The sequence below is a fragment of the Ochotona curzoniae genome, unplaced genomic scaffold, assembly GCF_017591425.1.
Source record: "Ochotona curzoniae isolate NIBS_2020 unplaced genomic scaffold, NIBS_Ocur_1.0 contig_1014, whole genome shotgun sequence".
NCBI lineage: Eukaryota > Metazoa > Chordata > Mammalia > Lagomorpha > Ochotonidae > Ochotona > Ochotona curzoniae.
This window is the reverse complement of record NW_024464920.1, coordinates 20,283,533-20,298,264: the sequence shown is the minus strand read 5'-3', so window position 1 is coordinate 20,298,264 and position 14,732 is coordinate 20,283,533. Positions and strand designations below refer to the sequence as shown.

At 43.0% G+C, this 14,732-nt stretch overlaps 1 protein-coding gene across 1 annotated transcript in view; it reads right to left on the bottom strand.

The window, feature by feature from the left end:
- The window catches only part of LIN7A (lin-7 homolog A, crumbs cell polarity complex component), a 138,841-nt gene extending 124,446 nt beyond the window's left edge, over window positions 1–14,395 (bottom strand). Inside the window, exon 1 of the mRNA XM_040989920.1 lies at window positions 14,117–14,395. Within this exon, the coding sequence (XP_040845854.1) occupies window positions 14,117–14,198 (82 nt within the window). The 5' untranslated portion in view covers window positions 14,199–14,395. The remainder of the gene's footprint in view (window positions 1–14,116) is intronic.
- Window positions 14,396–14,732: the final 337 nt, after the last annotated feature.

Below are 14,732 nucleotides of genomic sequence, written 5' to 3'. Positions count from 1 at the left end.
GGTAGTCCGGCAGACCAGGATCACGCAGCGATTGTGACCATGTGACACCAACTCGACTGCAGCCGTGCTAAGATCAGTGGTGTTGGTATCCCTCCAAGATTCACATATTTAAACCTCATCTCCAGTGATCGTGTTAGGAAGTTAAGACATTTGCAATGTTGTTAGGTCATGAATGAGATTAACGTCCTTAGAGAGGGGGCCACGGAGAGCTAACTTGCTCCTTCTGACTGGTGAGGGTGTGGCAAGAAGGTACCATGCAACAACCAGGAAGCATGGACGTAACCAGACAGCGTGTATGTTAGTACCTTGATCCTGGGAATCTCAGCCCTCCACAATGGTGAGCATTCAATGAGGTTTATTAGTTACCCTGTCTGTGAGATTATACTCCTAGAGCCTGGACTGCCTAACATTGACTGCTGTAACAAAACACCATGGGCTGGGTGATTTAAATGATAGATGTGTCTTTAAAATGACTGTGGAAATTAAAACTCTAAGATCAAGGAGTCAGAAGATGTGGCTAGGAAAGGGCCTTCATATTTACAGACAAAAGCTTGCTGAATCCATCCTCTCGTGGCAGAGTGTGTGCTTTGAGTGGGGGAACAGGGAGGTTGTCATGGGGCTGCGGATGGAGTCCCTGGTCTCCTCTCATAAGGACAGTAATCCAGTCATCATGGGAACCCTACCCTCCTGACCTCATCTAAATCTAACTGCATCCTCAGGCTGCACCTCCAAATACTATCCCATTGGCAGGTTAGGGCTTCAACACATGCATTCTAGGCCACAGACTCGCCCAGTCTAAAACAGATGCTTGTGTTAAAGTTTTCCTATTGGTATCATTTGGACACCAAACTAGCAGTCTTTGAAAAACATGCAGCATCAGAATAAACAGCATCAGGGGCATATGTCTGTCAGCCTCGACTACCCAGAATAATTCTAGAAGATGGAATAACGCAAAAGTACCCTTTGAGCTATCCGAAGCAGTGCCTCAGAAGTCCTCCAGCAAAGTGTACGAGGTTTTATTATTTCATTAGTTCTGTCTTGGTCATTATATCTTTTCAGAAACAAACCATTTTCTATGTTGAAGAAGGAAAGAAAACAAACCCTATATGGGCTTTAAAAAGAAAGCTTCAGTTATCTGTGTTACTTAGTAAGAACACTGCTTCCACAGTTAGTGCTAGACAAGAAAGATTTTACTTTGGCCGCTGAAACCCAAGCTCAAAAACCACATGGAATGCATGTTAATGATAATGGGCAGGTAAAGTATTTTATGCCCTTTAAGATACTCAGAGCTAATGTTTTAAGGGGGGGAAAAAGTGATAATTTGCAATTTGTGTCTGAGGTTCAGATTTTGCTGGGTTCCCAAATCCTTTCTCTTCCCTTCTACTTGGTGGTAGACTCTATAATGAAAGAACTGGGGCCCTGTTACCACTTTTTCACTTCCTTACATGAAGCTGTCAACATTCCAGGCCTATAAAGAAGTTTTATTTGTGCATTACAGATCAGCAAAAGGCAATATGAATGTCACGGTAATTATTTCTTGGTTCCCTGGCACAGCCTGGGAGGAAGAAGTAGAATATTGTTGGTACGTTCTAATAATTCTCTCTGTAGATATTTTTACTCTAGGCAATTGGCAGCCACTATTAACAAAAGCACAGCCATTTAAAATACCTGCTATTTTCCAATGATTGTGCGGCACTTTTGAAATACGTTATCTGAATTCATCTTGACCAACATTGGTATTACATACACTTTTTTTTTTTTGGAGGCACCAGACAAAGTTCTGTCCTTTTTCTGGGGCAACATGCTCTCCTGTTGTGCTTCCCTGTCTGTGTGTCTGTTCTTTGAAGCCTTTGCCTGTCCCTAAGCCTCTGGTGTTACAAGTTCACAATCACTTGCTTTTGACAATGTGGTCCAGGGTCTCCAGATTCTGGCCTGTGCACTGATTTCTTTCATCAAGCTTTTATATCCTTCAGTTCCTGATTGCTCAAAATATAGATAGTTCCTGCTACATATTTTTTGTCAAGAGTATTAACTGAAATAAAACACAAAATACAAGGTCTGGGATGTCATAAATTCTCAATGTGTGTGAATTATTGTATAACACTGAAAATATGACAACATAAATCACCAGCTAATGTCTATCTTCTCCTCTAGATTGCTAGCTCCATCCCTAACTACAGGCTTGGGACCTGGGACATATCAGACTCCTGTTTGCTTTTCTTCAAATGGTCAAGTGAAGGAAAAGAATAATACAAGGACCGTATGATCACGCAAAGGGGGAATCATTTTTGCTCACATAAGGATGAAAGAAATGCAATGTGGACAGATTAAGTAATACTCTAGATTTTCATAGAGAGTGGGGGATAGAATTTACTCAAGTCCATGTTGACTGAAGTCTAAAGGTTTGCTTGTTTTCATTTCTTTCCCTGGGAAAAATGCATGCACCTAGGCAAAAAGGCATAGACCATCGATTCTTACTGAGCACCGACTATGGATTTAGGGGTGTTCTAAGCACTTGGATGCATTTTCTCAGTATATAATAGTCCCTTCTGAGTAGGGACTATTTGAATTTTCAGTTTCATGGATAAAAACTAAAGTGCTGAAAAGGTGGTAATGTAGCTAGTAACAGATGGGGTCACATGGATAGCAGAAGAGGATGGGCAGAAAAGGATAGACCTTTGGGTTTAGAGCTCATAGCTCCAGCTGCCACATGACTGTCTCTCTTAGCATAGTATGATATTTTGCAATTAAACAGCACCATTACAACAATTCATAAATCGAACTTGACCAAACAGCAAATGACATTTAAAAAACATTTTTTTAAACTTATTTATTTGAAAGGCAGAGTAACAGAGAGGAGAAGAGAGGGGCAGGGAGAGAGATGGAGACAGGCAAATCTTCCATGCACTAATTCATTCCCCAAATGTCTGTTAACAATCAACATTGGACCGACTCAAAGCCAAAAACCAGGAACTGGATTCTGACCTCTTATGTGAGCTGCTGAAACCTAAGTATTTGGGTCATCATGTGCTGCCTTCCCACGCATGTTAGCAAGAAATTGATTTGGCAAAGTAGGAAAGACTCAAGCCCAGGTACTCCAGTATGGGATTCGGGCATCCTGTGTGCTGTCTTAATGCTCTGTGCCACAATGCCTGCCCCTATTTCATTACCTGTATATGATTAACTTATGCTTACAAAACTAAAAACCAGTCTGAAGCACTTACTCAATCTGCCATTCACCTTTTGCCTGTACATTTCCAGGAACAAAGAAATCACTAATTCCTGGAAGGCAACGATTCTAAATTTTGAGCAATACAAATACAGGGCATCATTTTCTGAAATAAAAATCTCCCACCTTATATCCTTTGTTTATTTATCTAATTTTGCCCCCAGCAATTACGCCATATTTTAAGACAGGCCACCAATTTAATCATCAAAGATTTGCATACTTTCAGGCAACAAGAACATAAAAATAAATAAATTTCTGTTTTCAGGTGGCAGAATCATTTGTGTCTTGTAGTATGTGTTCCAGCAGCATTTATTTGTTTACTTTTAATGTTATTGAAGCATCAAGAGATAAGCGATTTGGGGAATGGCTGGGGTTGTGAAATTAAGTTGAGACCACAGAAAACACTGTGATTCTCTGAATGCTTTCCACTGCTGGCAAAGACCAAGTCAACCCATGCCCTGTCTCTACGTGTAGACCGAAGCAGCCAGTGGACAAGGCTGCAGACTGGGGACAGAGCACACATTGGACTTGGGGAAGACCCCGTTGTCATGGTTGAGGAGTTACTGTGTGGGATAAGATGTGTGGTAAGGACTGTTAACCTATGACCTCATTTAACTAGCAGCGATTTAGTCATTGCTGTTTTTATAATCACCATTAGATGGATAAGGAAACAGTCACATCCATGCAAGCTGCACAGTTGTTAAGCAGAAACACAGGGATTCAAACTCAGGCGGAAAGGCTCCACAGCGCATGCTCTTAAGCGTTCTGTGGCTTCCAAAACAATTCGAAATGAACTAGAGATAATCAGACACTAGAAGGAAATGGTAGTAGATCGTCCCCTTACACCTTGTGCAGCGCTGGCCACCCATGATCTCACTACTCACAGCTATCTTGCAGGACAGATACTGTATTACCTTATTATCATCCATCTTTTGTTCCATTCCCTTTTTATCTATTATGTTTTGATCACTGCTTGCTTTCTTTTTAAGGTTTTTGCTTATTTTTTTATTACTTTGTCTTAATGAGTCACTTAGTTTTACTGGAAAGGCAGATTTACAGAGAGAAGGACAGAGAGAGCTCTTTTATCCATTGATTCACTCACTCTTTGAGTGGCCATAACAGGTAGAACTGAGCTAATCCGAAGCCAGGAGATAGGAGCCTTCTCTGAATCTCCCACATTGGCGCAGGGTCCCAAGTTTTTGGGTCATCCTTTACTGCTTTCCCAGGCCACAAGCAGGGAGCTGGATGGAAAGTGGAGCAGCCGGGACATGAACCAGTGTCCATATGAGATCCTGGCACATGCAAGGTGAAGATTTAGTCACTGGGCCTATATGTAATTTTAAAGAGAGATTTGTAGGTTCTATAGTTTAATAAAGGTTATCAACATTCATTACAAACGTATTAAATCAATCCCTCCACCTTTTTGAAATCCGTAACTCCTACACTGGATTGTTCCAGTCAGTTGATAAACCTGACCATATTCTATTATGTTTCAATCTTAAAGAGTAAAAACTTCATTCATTTCTATACATTTTTTTTCTTTTATTGTAATCTGCCCTTCAGTCTGAGTAAAATTCCAGAATATTGATTATTTTTCTGCCAAATTAATTGCTATTGTCCTCAATTTGCCACAGGGTAAATTTAATTAAACTATTCCATATACTTGACCTGGGCAACAGTGTTAAGTAACATGGAGACCTAAGCATCCCCAGAGCTGCATTCAATCACTAGAAATCCAAGGATGCAATGAGTCAATCACTGCATTACCCACCTGCACACACTTTCCACATGCACATGCACATGCAACAACTGTGGCATTAACAGGATACAACGTGGCGAAGGCTCAGGTCTGAAATTCGGCCAGGTCTGCCCTCACAAGACCACACAGAGCATCCGAGACACTACCACTGTATCTTCAAAATGGCACTATTCCATTATTTTAGTAATAGGCATCATGGAGGCTCAGTTAGCTAAGATGCCACTTCTAAACCTGGCATCCCATGTGGGAACACCAATTCAAATATCAGATGTTCAATTTCTAATCTAGATCTCTGCTGATATGCCTGGAAAGGCGAGTGGAGGATTACGCAAGTGTATGGGCCTCTGATCTCTATATACGGGTCCCTGAATCAGCCCCCAGTGCCTGGCTTTGGTCTGCATTAGCCCCAGCCATTGTGGCCATTTGGGGTACCAGTGTATGGAAGCGCCCTTTGTCTCTGTCTCTGATTCATTCTCACTCTCTCTTCATGTCCCTCCGTCCCTCCCTCTCCTCATAGTTCAAGTAAATACAAACATGTTCTAACACAATAAAAATGTCATATTTTTAATCTGAGAGGCAACAAATATATTGGCTTATATAGTTTCCTTAAATCTGTTAGTCACCTTTTTGGAAGCCAGGTTATTGTCCATTAGCAATTACAGATATTTTCCATAGTTCCTCCAAATGATTTCCAATTATACTTTTCAATTATACTCTCTAGTTCAGTTCTTCGTTGCTGTTAAAGAGATTTAGCTCTGATTTGATGGTTTATTCCCCCTCCATCTAACTCAAAGGCTTAAAGCTGATGGCTATTTTGTAACTCCCACATTCTCTCTCTTTTTTGTTAAAAGTAATTCTAAAATTAGTATTAAAAGTTTTAAATTGAATTTTAACTAACAACACGATGGGCAAGTAATCAGTGAGCAATAATTGTACCTTGGATGAACCTCACTGGCTATGATACTACCGCACAAAGTTGGGCAAGTCAAAACCAGCTGGACTAGTTGGACTTGGAAGAGCTTCCATGTTTCTTAGGGAAAAATACCCTCACAGTTGGAAGCCCTACTTTCTTTCCAAGGACAGGTATCTGAGGAGAATTTCCAATTAAGTTTTAATCCCACATGATTTTTTTTTTCCATGTGGGATTTGGCTATGTTTGTTTCTATTAAGACGCCCCTTCACGTTTGGATTTCACATCGCTCAGCAAAACTCAATCATAAAATAACCAAAAGTCTTCTCCAACAGACCAGAAGCAAAGCATTGACAGAATCGGTGTCATTTTTCCAAGAGTATATTCATATTTGCCAACGTAGAGAGATTTCAAATTAAAACAATATTAATTTTTTATCAGAAAAGTTCCACTACTCATCATCCATTTTTTTATTATGAAATAAGAAAATGTAGTTTACGTGTGAATGTTGTGGGGTAAGAAATTCCGTAGTCTACTCCGTAGTTTAAAAAAATCTTTTGGGGCTTAAGGAGCTGTGGTTCTGCCGCCAGTGTGGGAGACCTGGATTGTGTTTCTGTTTCTGGAACCTGCCTCTACCCAGCCTGAGCAGGTGCAGGGACTACTGCACTGAATGAGTGGAGGTGAGCGTACTTTCTCGTTCTCACTCGCTCGTCCAATTCCACCCTCAAACAAATTAAAAAAAAAAATTAAAGGAAAACTGCAATTTACAATCAAAATATATCAAATTAAACTCCTTTGTAATTTTCATTAACAAAACAAAAGTCATGTGGCAAAATTGTGACTTGAGAAAAGTGTTCTTTACTTACATAGTACAAAATAAAACACTAAGCATTGCTGTTCCCCCAAGTAAAAGGCCAATAAAAATACTTTTTTAAAAAATGTGTATTGTTGCCTATAGAAAATGCGAGCATACAAGTTAGCATTTAACATTTGTAGAATAAACTCCATGTGGCTGCTAGGGTGTGAGGACTTTAGGCCAAGGGACATCAAGTACAATCAGTTCTTTGTTTTTTTCCACTCCCTAATTAAAAGCATTGGGCATACATCCTTCAAACCACATAATAAAAAATTTTATTTTTATTTTCCTTTTTTTCTAATCTATTTTTCCTTTTTTTTTTTTAATCTAACAAAAAGAGAGAAGGGGCAAGTCCCTTTGGACTGTGAGCAAAAGCAATTTTCAGGCAAATACAGACTTTATAAAAACTGGTGACTACAGCTGATTAGAAAAACTGTAGGCTGCCCAAGGTTTGAATTGGAAGATACATGAAGTAATAAGCTCTGCATGCCTTGAAAAGTGAAAAGGGAAGAGAAAAATTTTAATGTATCAAAAATGCTATGAAAAGTGTGGCACTGGTGGAATTTTCATTTACATTCATTTTTTGCTCTTATGGGTTTTTTTTTTTCCCCCATAAGGTTGAGATTCAGAAAATAATAGCTTCGGATTTTATATTCGCATTTTTAAAGACAAAAGTTAGATGTTTTTAAAAAAGAAAAAGCACACTAAAATTTTAAATAATACTTTAAATTACAATTTAAAGACAAGAAATAAAGCTTTCCATTTTTTGCAACTTATTCTAATTGAATTAATTCACAAGAGAGATGAATGACAGTAATACTGATATGTTATCTTCAGAGATAACTAAATGTAGATTATACACTACTGATCATATCAAAAGGTATTATGCATTTTAAATTATAAAATCTCAATATACATTCAGAAATTTTTAATTATTGGTCTTTCTTCAAGAGAGTGTTCTGCATTGTTCTTCATGGATCATGACTTTCTAAAGCAAGAAGTCACTGATTTTAAAAAGTAGGGGGAAAATAACAAAAACTAAATGCTCAAGAATTCTTTCAGTCTCATTTATGACTTTGAAACAGAAAAGGAAGGAGCGTTGGGGCTGCCGTACTTAAGACACTGGCTAAGTATACACAGTCTTTACTAGAGTGAAGCAGTCCTTTAGATGTCAGTACGCATTGCTTGGTTCCATGGAGTTGATGTGAACGGCATTCTTGGTTTAAAGATTAAAATGTGTGCAAGTTCTAACCTCTGATGTTGGGGAGAGTAGCTGTTGGTATTTTAAAGTCTAGAAGAAAAGAATTCCACGCTGATCTGCTTATCAGCATCTTTTTAACATTAGGGTAAATCGCAGGGACTCCTTCCTGAACTACTGACCATGTAAAAGACAAGACTGAAAAAGTGACACATCTCATGTCACGGCCACCTAGGGTCAACACGTAGATTTATGCAGACCGACATGTGAATTATAGTGCTCAGTGTATCTTTGAAAATCTAATTATAAAATGATGTTCTAGTAACAAGAAAAAGGAAAACGTCATTCTGTAGACATCTTTGGCGTGCAAAAACAAATTTCTATCCCAGGACGCATACATGGAGTTCAATTATTTCTAGGTAATTTTCACTTTTGCTCGTTCTCTTGGTTACAGATGGTAGTAAAATTGTAAATGTAGAACTGCTTCTTGATATTCTCTTTTGTCTCTCTCCAAACGCTTTCCAAAGGACTACATGACAATAACACATCAAAAGCCAAATCACCTTTTCCTTTCTTCATGAGCCTTCCTTTACCAAAACTACTCCCCATTATTCTGTACCATAATAACATGTTTGCTTTCAACTCATCTGAAATCCAGAGTGTGGGAGTTTGATCTAGCCATTAAGACACCAACATCCTACATAGAATGGAGTGTGTGAGTTCAAATCCCACCTCCAGCTCAGGACACCAGCTTCCTGGCACCCCAGGTCCAGGAAAGCAGTAAGCAATGGCATAGACATAAATGCCATCCTGCCACCTACATGGGAGGCAAGGGAGTGAGATCTGTGCTCTCTGCTGCTGGCTCAACTCAGCCCTGGCCCTCAGCAGGAATCTGAAAGAGTGGGAAGTGGGCGTGAACACTCTCAGCTACATAATTAAATGAAAAACTTAAAAACAATTCTAAGTATTCTAAGTATGAGTTGCTTCATCTGTCCCCTGAGTATCAACTTCATGCCTCTTATTTTGCATCACTCTTCCCATGGCTCACTTTTTCACATTGACTTCCTTGAGGTTTCCAGGAAGCATGTAGGAGCTGTATCCTGTGAAGACGTTTCTTTCAAGTACCTTTAAAAGTTTCCTTTCTCACTTAGGGGGAGCTTACCCTCACTGAAATATCTAAAATAGCAGCACTCATCACTCCTTTTATCCAGTTCTGTCTCTCCTGGTTAATAATACTAGTTGTCATATGTGTATATGAGAATGTGTGTGTTTGTGTTCATTGGCATGTAGACATCATTTGGAATTATCTTGTGACAGCGATTAAAACCAAGCTTGGTTAAAATAAGTAATTTCTTACTTATTTTCTGTCTCTACTGCTAGGTTCTAGAAGTCCACAGAAGGAGAAATTTCATTCCTGGTATTCCCTTTGAATTTTTTAAACAGTAGTTGATAAATAGATATTGAATGAATGAGTCAATGAATGAAGTGTTTCTGTGTGTGTGTGGGGGGGGGGGGTTGTGTGTGCATGTGTGTCTTCCAGTTAATGAAGATAAAATTTGAAATTCATCTACAGGTTATTCATAATATGTATTTTCTGCATGATATGAAACATTTTCATACCAAAAAAGTTTTCCCACCAAAATAAACTCATATTATTAATTCTGCTTTTTTGGCTTTTTTGGCTTTTTTTTAAATCCTAAAAGGCACTTTGGAGTGAGACATGCCAAGGACAGGAAACTTCCGTGCCCACAGCCACGCAGGAACCTCCTCAGGGCTCATGTGTCTTCGTGGCTAGATGAATGGCATAGTATAGGTCCAGAGTCAGCAAGTCCCAAGTCATTACCATTGTTATTTTGCTCTGAACCTTGGAAGGATTTTCTTTCCAAAATTGTCTTAGGAAGCCACAGGCACATTTCTGCAATTCATAACTTTTTAAAAAAAGGTTAATTTTATCTATTTGAAAGTTAGAGTTACTGCGAGAGAGGAAGTGGAAGAGAGGCTTTTATCCGCTGGCTCACTCTCCAAATGGCTGCAACAGCCAGGGCTGAGCCAGGTCAAATAAGCATACAGGAGCCAAAGGACTTGTACCATATTCTGCTGCTTTACCAAGCACACTAGCAGGGAGCTGCATTGAAAGTGGCACAGTGGAACTTGGACCAGAAGTAGCACACCAGCCCCATAACTTTCCAATGAATGTCAACTGAATTTGGGGAGAGAGAAATCCTCAATCCAATTTTGTATCTTTGGATCACTGTGTCACTAAGCATTAGAGTGACCTTGAAACCATCTCTTAACATCACTGATTTCATGTTTTTTTTTTTTTATCTTTAAAGTGAAGATAGAAAAGAATCAATAGCTCTAAAATTTTGTTTTATGTATTTAGATCCCCTGAGATGCTCTTGGGAAGCTTTGCCTAGCATCTTCTTTCGTTTCTCTCCTTGGACCATCTGACCTTCTGGTTATAAACTGCAGAGCTGGTGAGCTGTGTCCTGGTTGTCATGCATCACATGCAGCAACAAGATAAGTACCATGGACCTGTGTCATCTGTCCAGTACTTTCCAAGGCCAAAACTTGGTCTCTCTGTGCACTGAACTTCATTTCCCTAGTTAGACCCTGCTCCTTTTTATTTTTTTTTTTTAAAGCACTGCCTAAGCCACTGCTTCCTTTGGTTTCTGACCCCATCTTACAGTAATTTCTGATTCTGTAATGAGCCCAGAAGTCCCTTCAAGACCCCCATGTGAGTACACAAGCTATACTTCAATGCGGATCAGCTGATGGAAAGGCACTGGGCAATGGGATGAAGGTGTCATAAATGGAGTATAACCTACTTGCTACTGCCTCAGAATTTATTGTTGAACTGTGTTCTTGTTCCAGGGACAGTGACAAATATATTATATATATATATATATATATATAATTGCATGATCTTTCTAAAATTTGAAAGAGTATACAGGGAGACAGAGAGATCTTCCATCCACTGATTCACTCCTCAAATGGCTGCAATACCAAAACTGGGCCAACTTCTTCCAGATCTCCCACATGGGTACAGTGACCCAAGAACTTTGAGCATTCTCCACTGCTTTTGTAGGCTATGATCCTGGAGCTGCATCTTATGTGGGGCAGGCAGAACATAAACTGGTGTCCATATGGGATGCCAGTGCTGTGGGCACTCTGCTGTCACATCTACCTGTATGGCAAGTATTGAGAATTCAAGATGAATTTACAAATGGGGCCTATGTCATAGTGAAGTGGGGTAAGTCACCACTTGCAACTCTAGCATGCCATGCTGGAGTACAGTTCCCACGCAGCTTCCTGCTAACACACCCGGAAAGGCAGCAGGACGTGTTTCAGGAACGCGGGCTCCCGCTGCCCACGAAGGAGACCTGAACAGAATTTTTGGTCCCAATTTTCAGCCTGGGCCCAATTCCTGGGATTTCTGGCTACTTGCAGACAGAACCAACAGGTAGATAATCTCTCTTGGTCTCTGTTTTTTTTTTTTTATCACTTTGCCTTTCAAATAGTAGCTCCTCCAGGGGGGAGGGAGGAGAGGAAGGAAGAAAGAAAATAAAAAGGAAAAAAAAAAAAGCAAGCAAAACAAACAAGTAAAAGCAAATGGTCTTTTCCCTCAAGGGGCTCCAGCCACTGGAGATAAATGGGGCCCAATGGGAGAGAAATTCAACAGAAAAGGCTAAAGCAGAAGGTAAATTAGAAGACATCAAAGGGTAAGGGCCTGGGAGAGGGGTGTTCTGGAAAATCTCCTAGTAGATAACCAAAAAGTAAGTCTTAACTTCAAAGCCTTCACTTTTTAACTGAATGATACTCTGGTAAATCTGCACAGCCTCAGAAGGAAACAGGTGTCCAAAGAGTCTACCTGACTCATTCAGAGGGAATCCAAAGTTGGAAGTAGGATGCAGGCAGACGCTCAGGGGCTGCCTCGTGAAAAGATGCTCCCCTCTCCCTTTAAGAAAAAAAAAAGTTAGCCTCTTCTTAGTGGCTTAATGATGAAATTAGTCAATTAAGCCTTTCAACCAGATGGCAAAAATTTATAGATATTGGCTTCAGATACAATAGTATCCAGATTCCAGCCACTGCATGAGCGACTGGTGGACTTACTCAGATCTGTCTGCAGTCTTTTCCTCTGGGGACCAGAAGCGACTTCTGGGCTCTCAGATTCAACCGGTGCAGCCGTGACTATTACAGGTGTTTAGGCAGTAAACCAGAGAATGCAACATGTGTCTCTCTCTCTCTCTTTTAATGTTGATGTAGCATAAATAAATATATTTTTAAAGAATGAATTTAATTAGTATCTCCTTTTCATAAGTGGCTGAGGCATCTTAGGGCAAAGGCAAAATCTAAAAAGTGTGACATTTGTAGTAGTAGGAGGAAGAGTAGTGTATACGATTATTCAGGCATGCAATTTTCTGGAAATTTTGCACCTAAGATCATCTTTTCACTTGGGATGCTTAATGACTGTGATTTCTGTAATGGGACAACGTAAGAGCTCATCACATTAACAGAGAAAGACTTGGAAAATCCATAGTTTCTAATAGCTTCCCATCTGGTTGGCTCTTACCGACGATGGATTTATCCTGCTTAGTGCTGCTGATGGCATGGGGGGAGAGAAGAGGGGATCATGGATTATACAACACATCTCTGAGCTCTTTAACTACAGTTACACATGTGCTGGTATGCACATCAACATCTTCTAAAGTAAAACATTTTTATTATTATTGTTTTTGCTATTACTATTTACTACTCTTATTCCGAGTCAGGTTATCATGGGCTCCATACAACATCTCTTCTGACATCAACAGATTGAGTTAAATCATCCACTATTTCTCCAAAGTAAAAATCCCGGACTGAGGTGCCTGGTTTTTTACAGGACTAGCAGCTGGAGGCTTTTTTTTTTTTTTTCCTTGCCCGAGAGTCCAGTTTAATCTGCTAGCAAGAATAGTTCTAGAGGTACATTGAACTAAATCATACCCCGCCTCCCCAGCCACCCCAGCACACTATTTCCAGATAGCCGCTCAGGGTCCTAAGTCCAGCCGCAGTGGAGCACGACTGGCGTGGAGCTTCCCTCCTCCGCCAGTGAGCCGTGGGATCCCAGCATCTCCACAACTAGAAGGTGAAGCCAGACAGGAAGCCCGAGCACCCGGGGACAGGTGCAACCCCGCGCGCGCGAGTGCGCCCGGAAGGCCGGCCGCGGCCGAGGACCGCGCTCTCTCAGCTGGAGGGACCGGCGGCACGGGCCGGGGTCCTGAGGGCCAAGCCAACACCGTCTGTCAGTTCCAGTCAGAGGTCACCGTTCTCTCACAGGGTAGGAGGTCACACGTTGAATTTTTTATCCAACCTGCGCTTTGCAACCTGCGCTTTCCGCAGCCCCTGGGGCAGCTCGGCGGCAGCAACCAGGCTGTGAGAGAAGCAAGGTTGGCTAGGGCGGGAGAAACGCGGCGCCGCCGCCTGGGAGCTGTCAGCGGCCGGGGAACGGGGCGACCCCGCCGCAGGGGCAGCAGCCGCGCCAACCGCCCCCCAGCCAGGGCACGGGCTCCGGCGCTCCGCGTTGCCCTTCCGGCAGAGGGCAGCTCCCCGCCGCGGCAGCCCGGCCCCGTGCGCCCAGCCACCCCGGGGGAGCGCCCCGCCTGCCCCAGGGCGACCACCAGAGCACCAGCAGCCCTCCTGACCCTCGCCCCGTCAGGCGCCCGGACAAACTTCCTTCTTCCCGAGTCCGCGGGCCGCGCAGCCTTGGCAGGCGGCTCCCTGACCAGCCTCGCCTTCGGCCGGCCGGGCGAACCTTCTCTCTCTGCCCCCTTTGAGCAACCCGGAGCCCCGGGCGCCCAGCGCTTTCCCCCAGCGCATCCGCTCCAACAAAGCCGGCGGCCTGGGGGCAACCGGGAGACGGACTGGGAGTGGCGGCGGGGGCGCCAGAGCTGGGCGAAGACGCCCCTCAGCCGGGCCGGGTCCCCGGGAAGGGGCAGCGGGGACGTGGCCGTGAGAGAAAGGCGAAGAAAGTATCCTGGGCTCGGCAGAGCAGACGCCTTCCAGCCTCTGTCTGTCTTGGCTCTGCCTGACGCGTCCCGTTGTCCCGGAGGCGGGGGGGGGACTTGGCAGGGGCTGATGAGGAAGCAGAAGGGGCGCCTGGCCTGGCGGGCGAACGGCTCCCTTACCTCTGTCCAGAGTGAGCGGCTGGACCACTGTCAATGTCGCCATGTCTGCCGTGGGAGCCGAAGTGACGCTCGGCTTCAGCATCAGCGGCCGCTTGTAGTGAGAAAAAGAGGAGGAGACTAGGGGCGGGGGTGGAGAGGGAAGACGGAAAGGAGAGGGCGAAGGGGGGTTGGGGGCTGGGGAAGGAAGGTGGTGGTGAAGGCGAAGAAAGCTTGGGTGGGTTGGTGGCCAGATGGAGACGCAACTGTTCCGCCGCGGCAGCTCCTCCGGCGCGGCGCTGCGCGGAGCAGGTAGCCGAGTGCGCCTGGCTCTGGGGCTCTGGGAAGGAAGGCTGTGCCCTAGAACTTTGCTCTTCTACCCCTGGGAGCGCTGGGTAGGTGCAGCTGGCACGTTGCTCTCTTTCAACTTTCCACCTGGAGAAAATGGTTGGAGTATTTGTGCGGGGGTGGGGGGAGTGGAGGCTTGAGGTGGGGGAGGGGGGAGGTGAGTTCCTTTTTTCTTTTGGATGCAGAGAAATTACCAAGAGAGTTATCCCATCCTCTTTAGAGACAAACTGCTTCTGGTTTCTTGGGCATCATGCTGGCCTTTGATGACATACTTGCTGTTAATTTCTGTTAA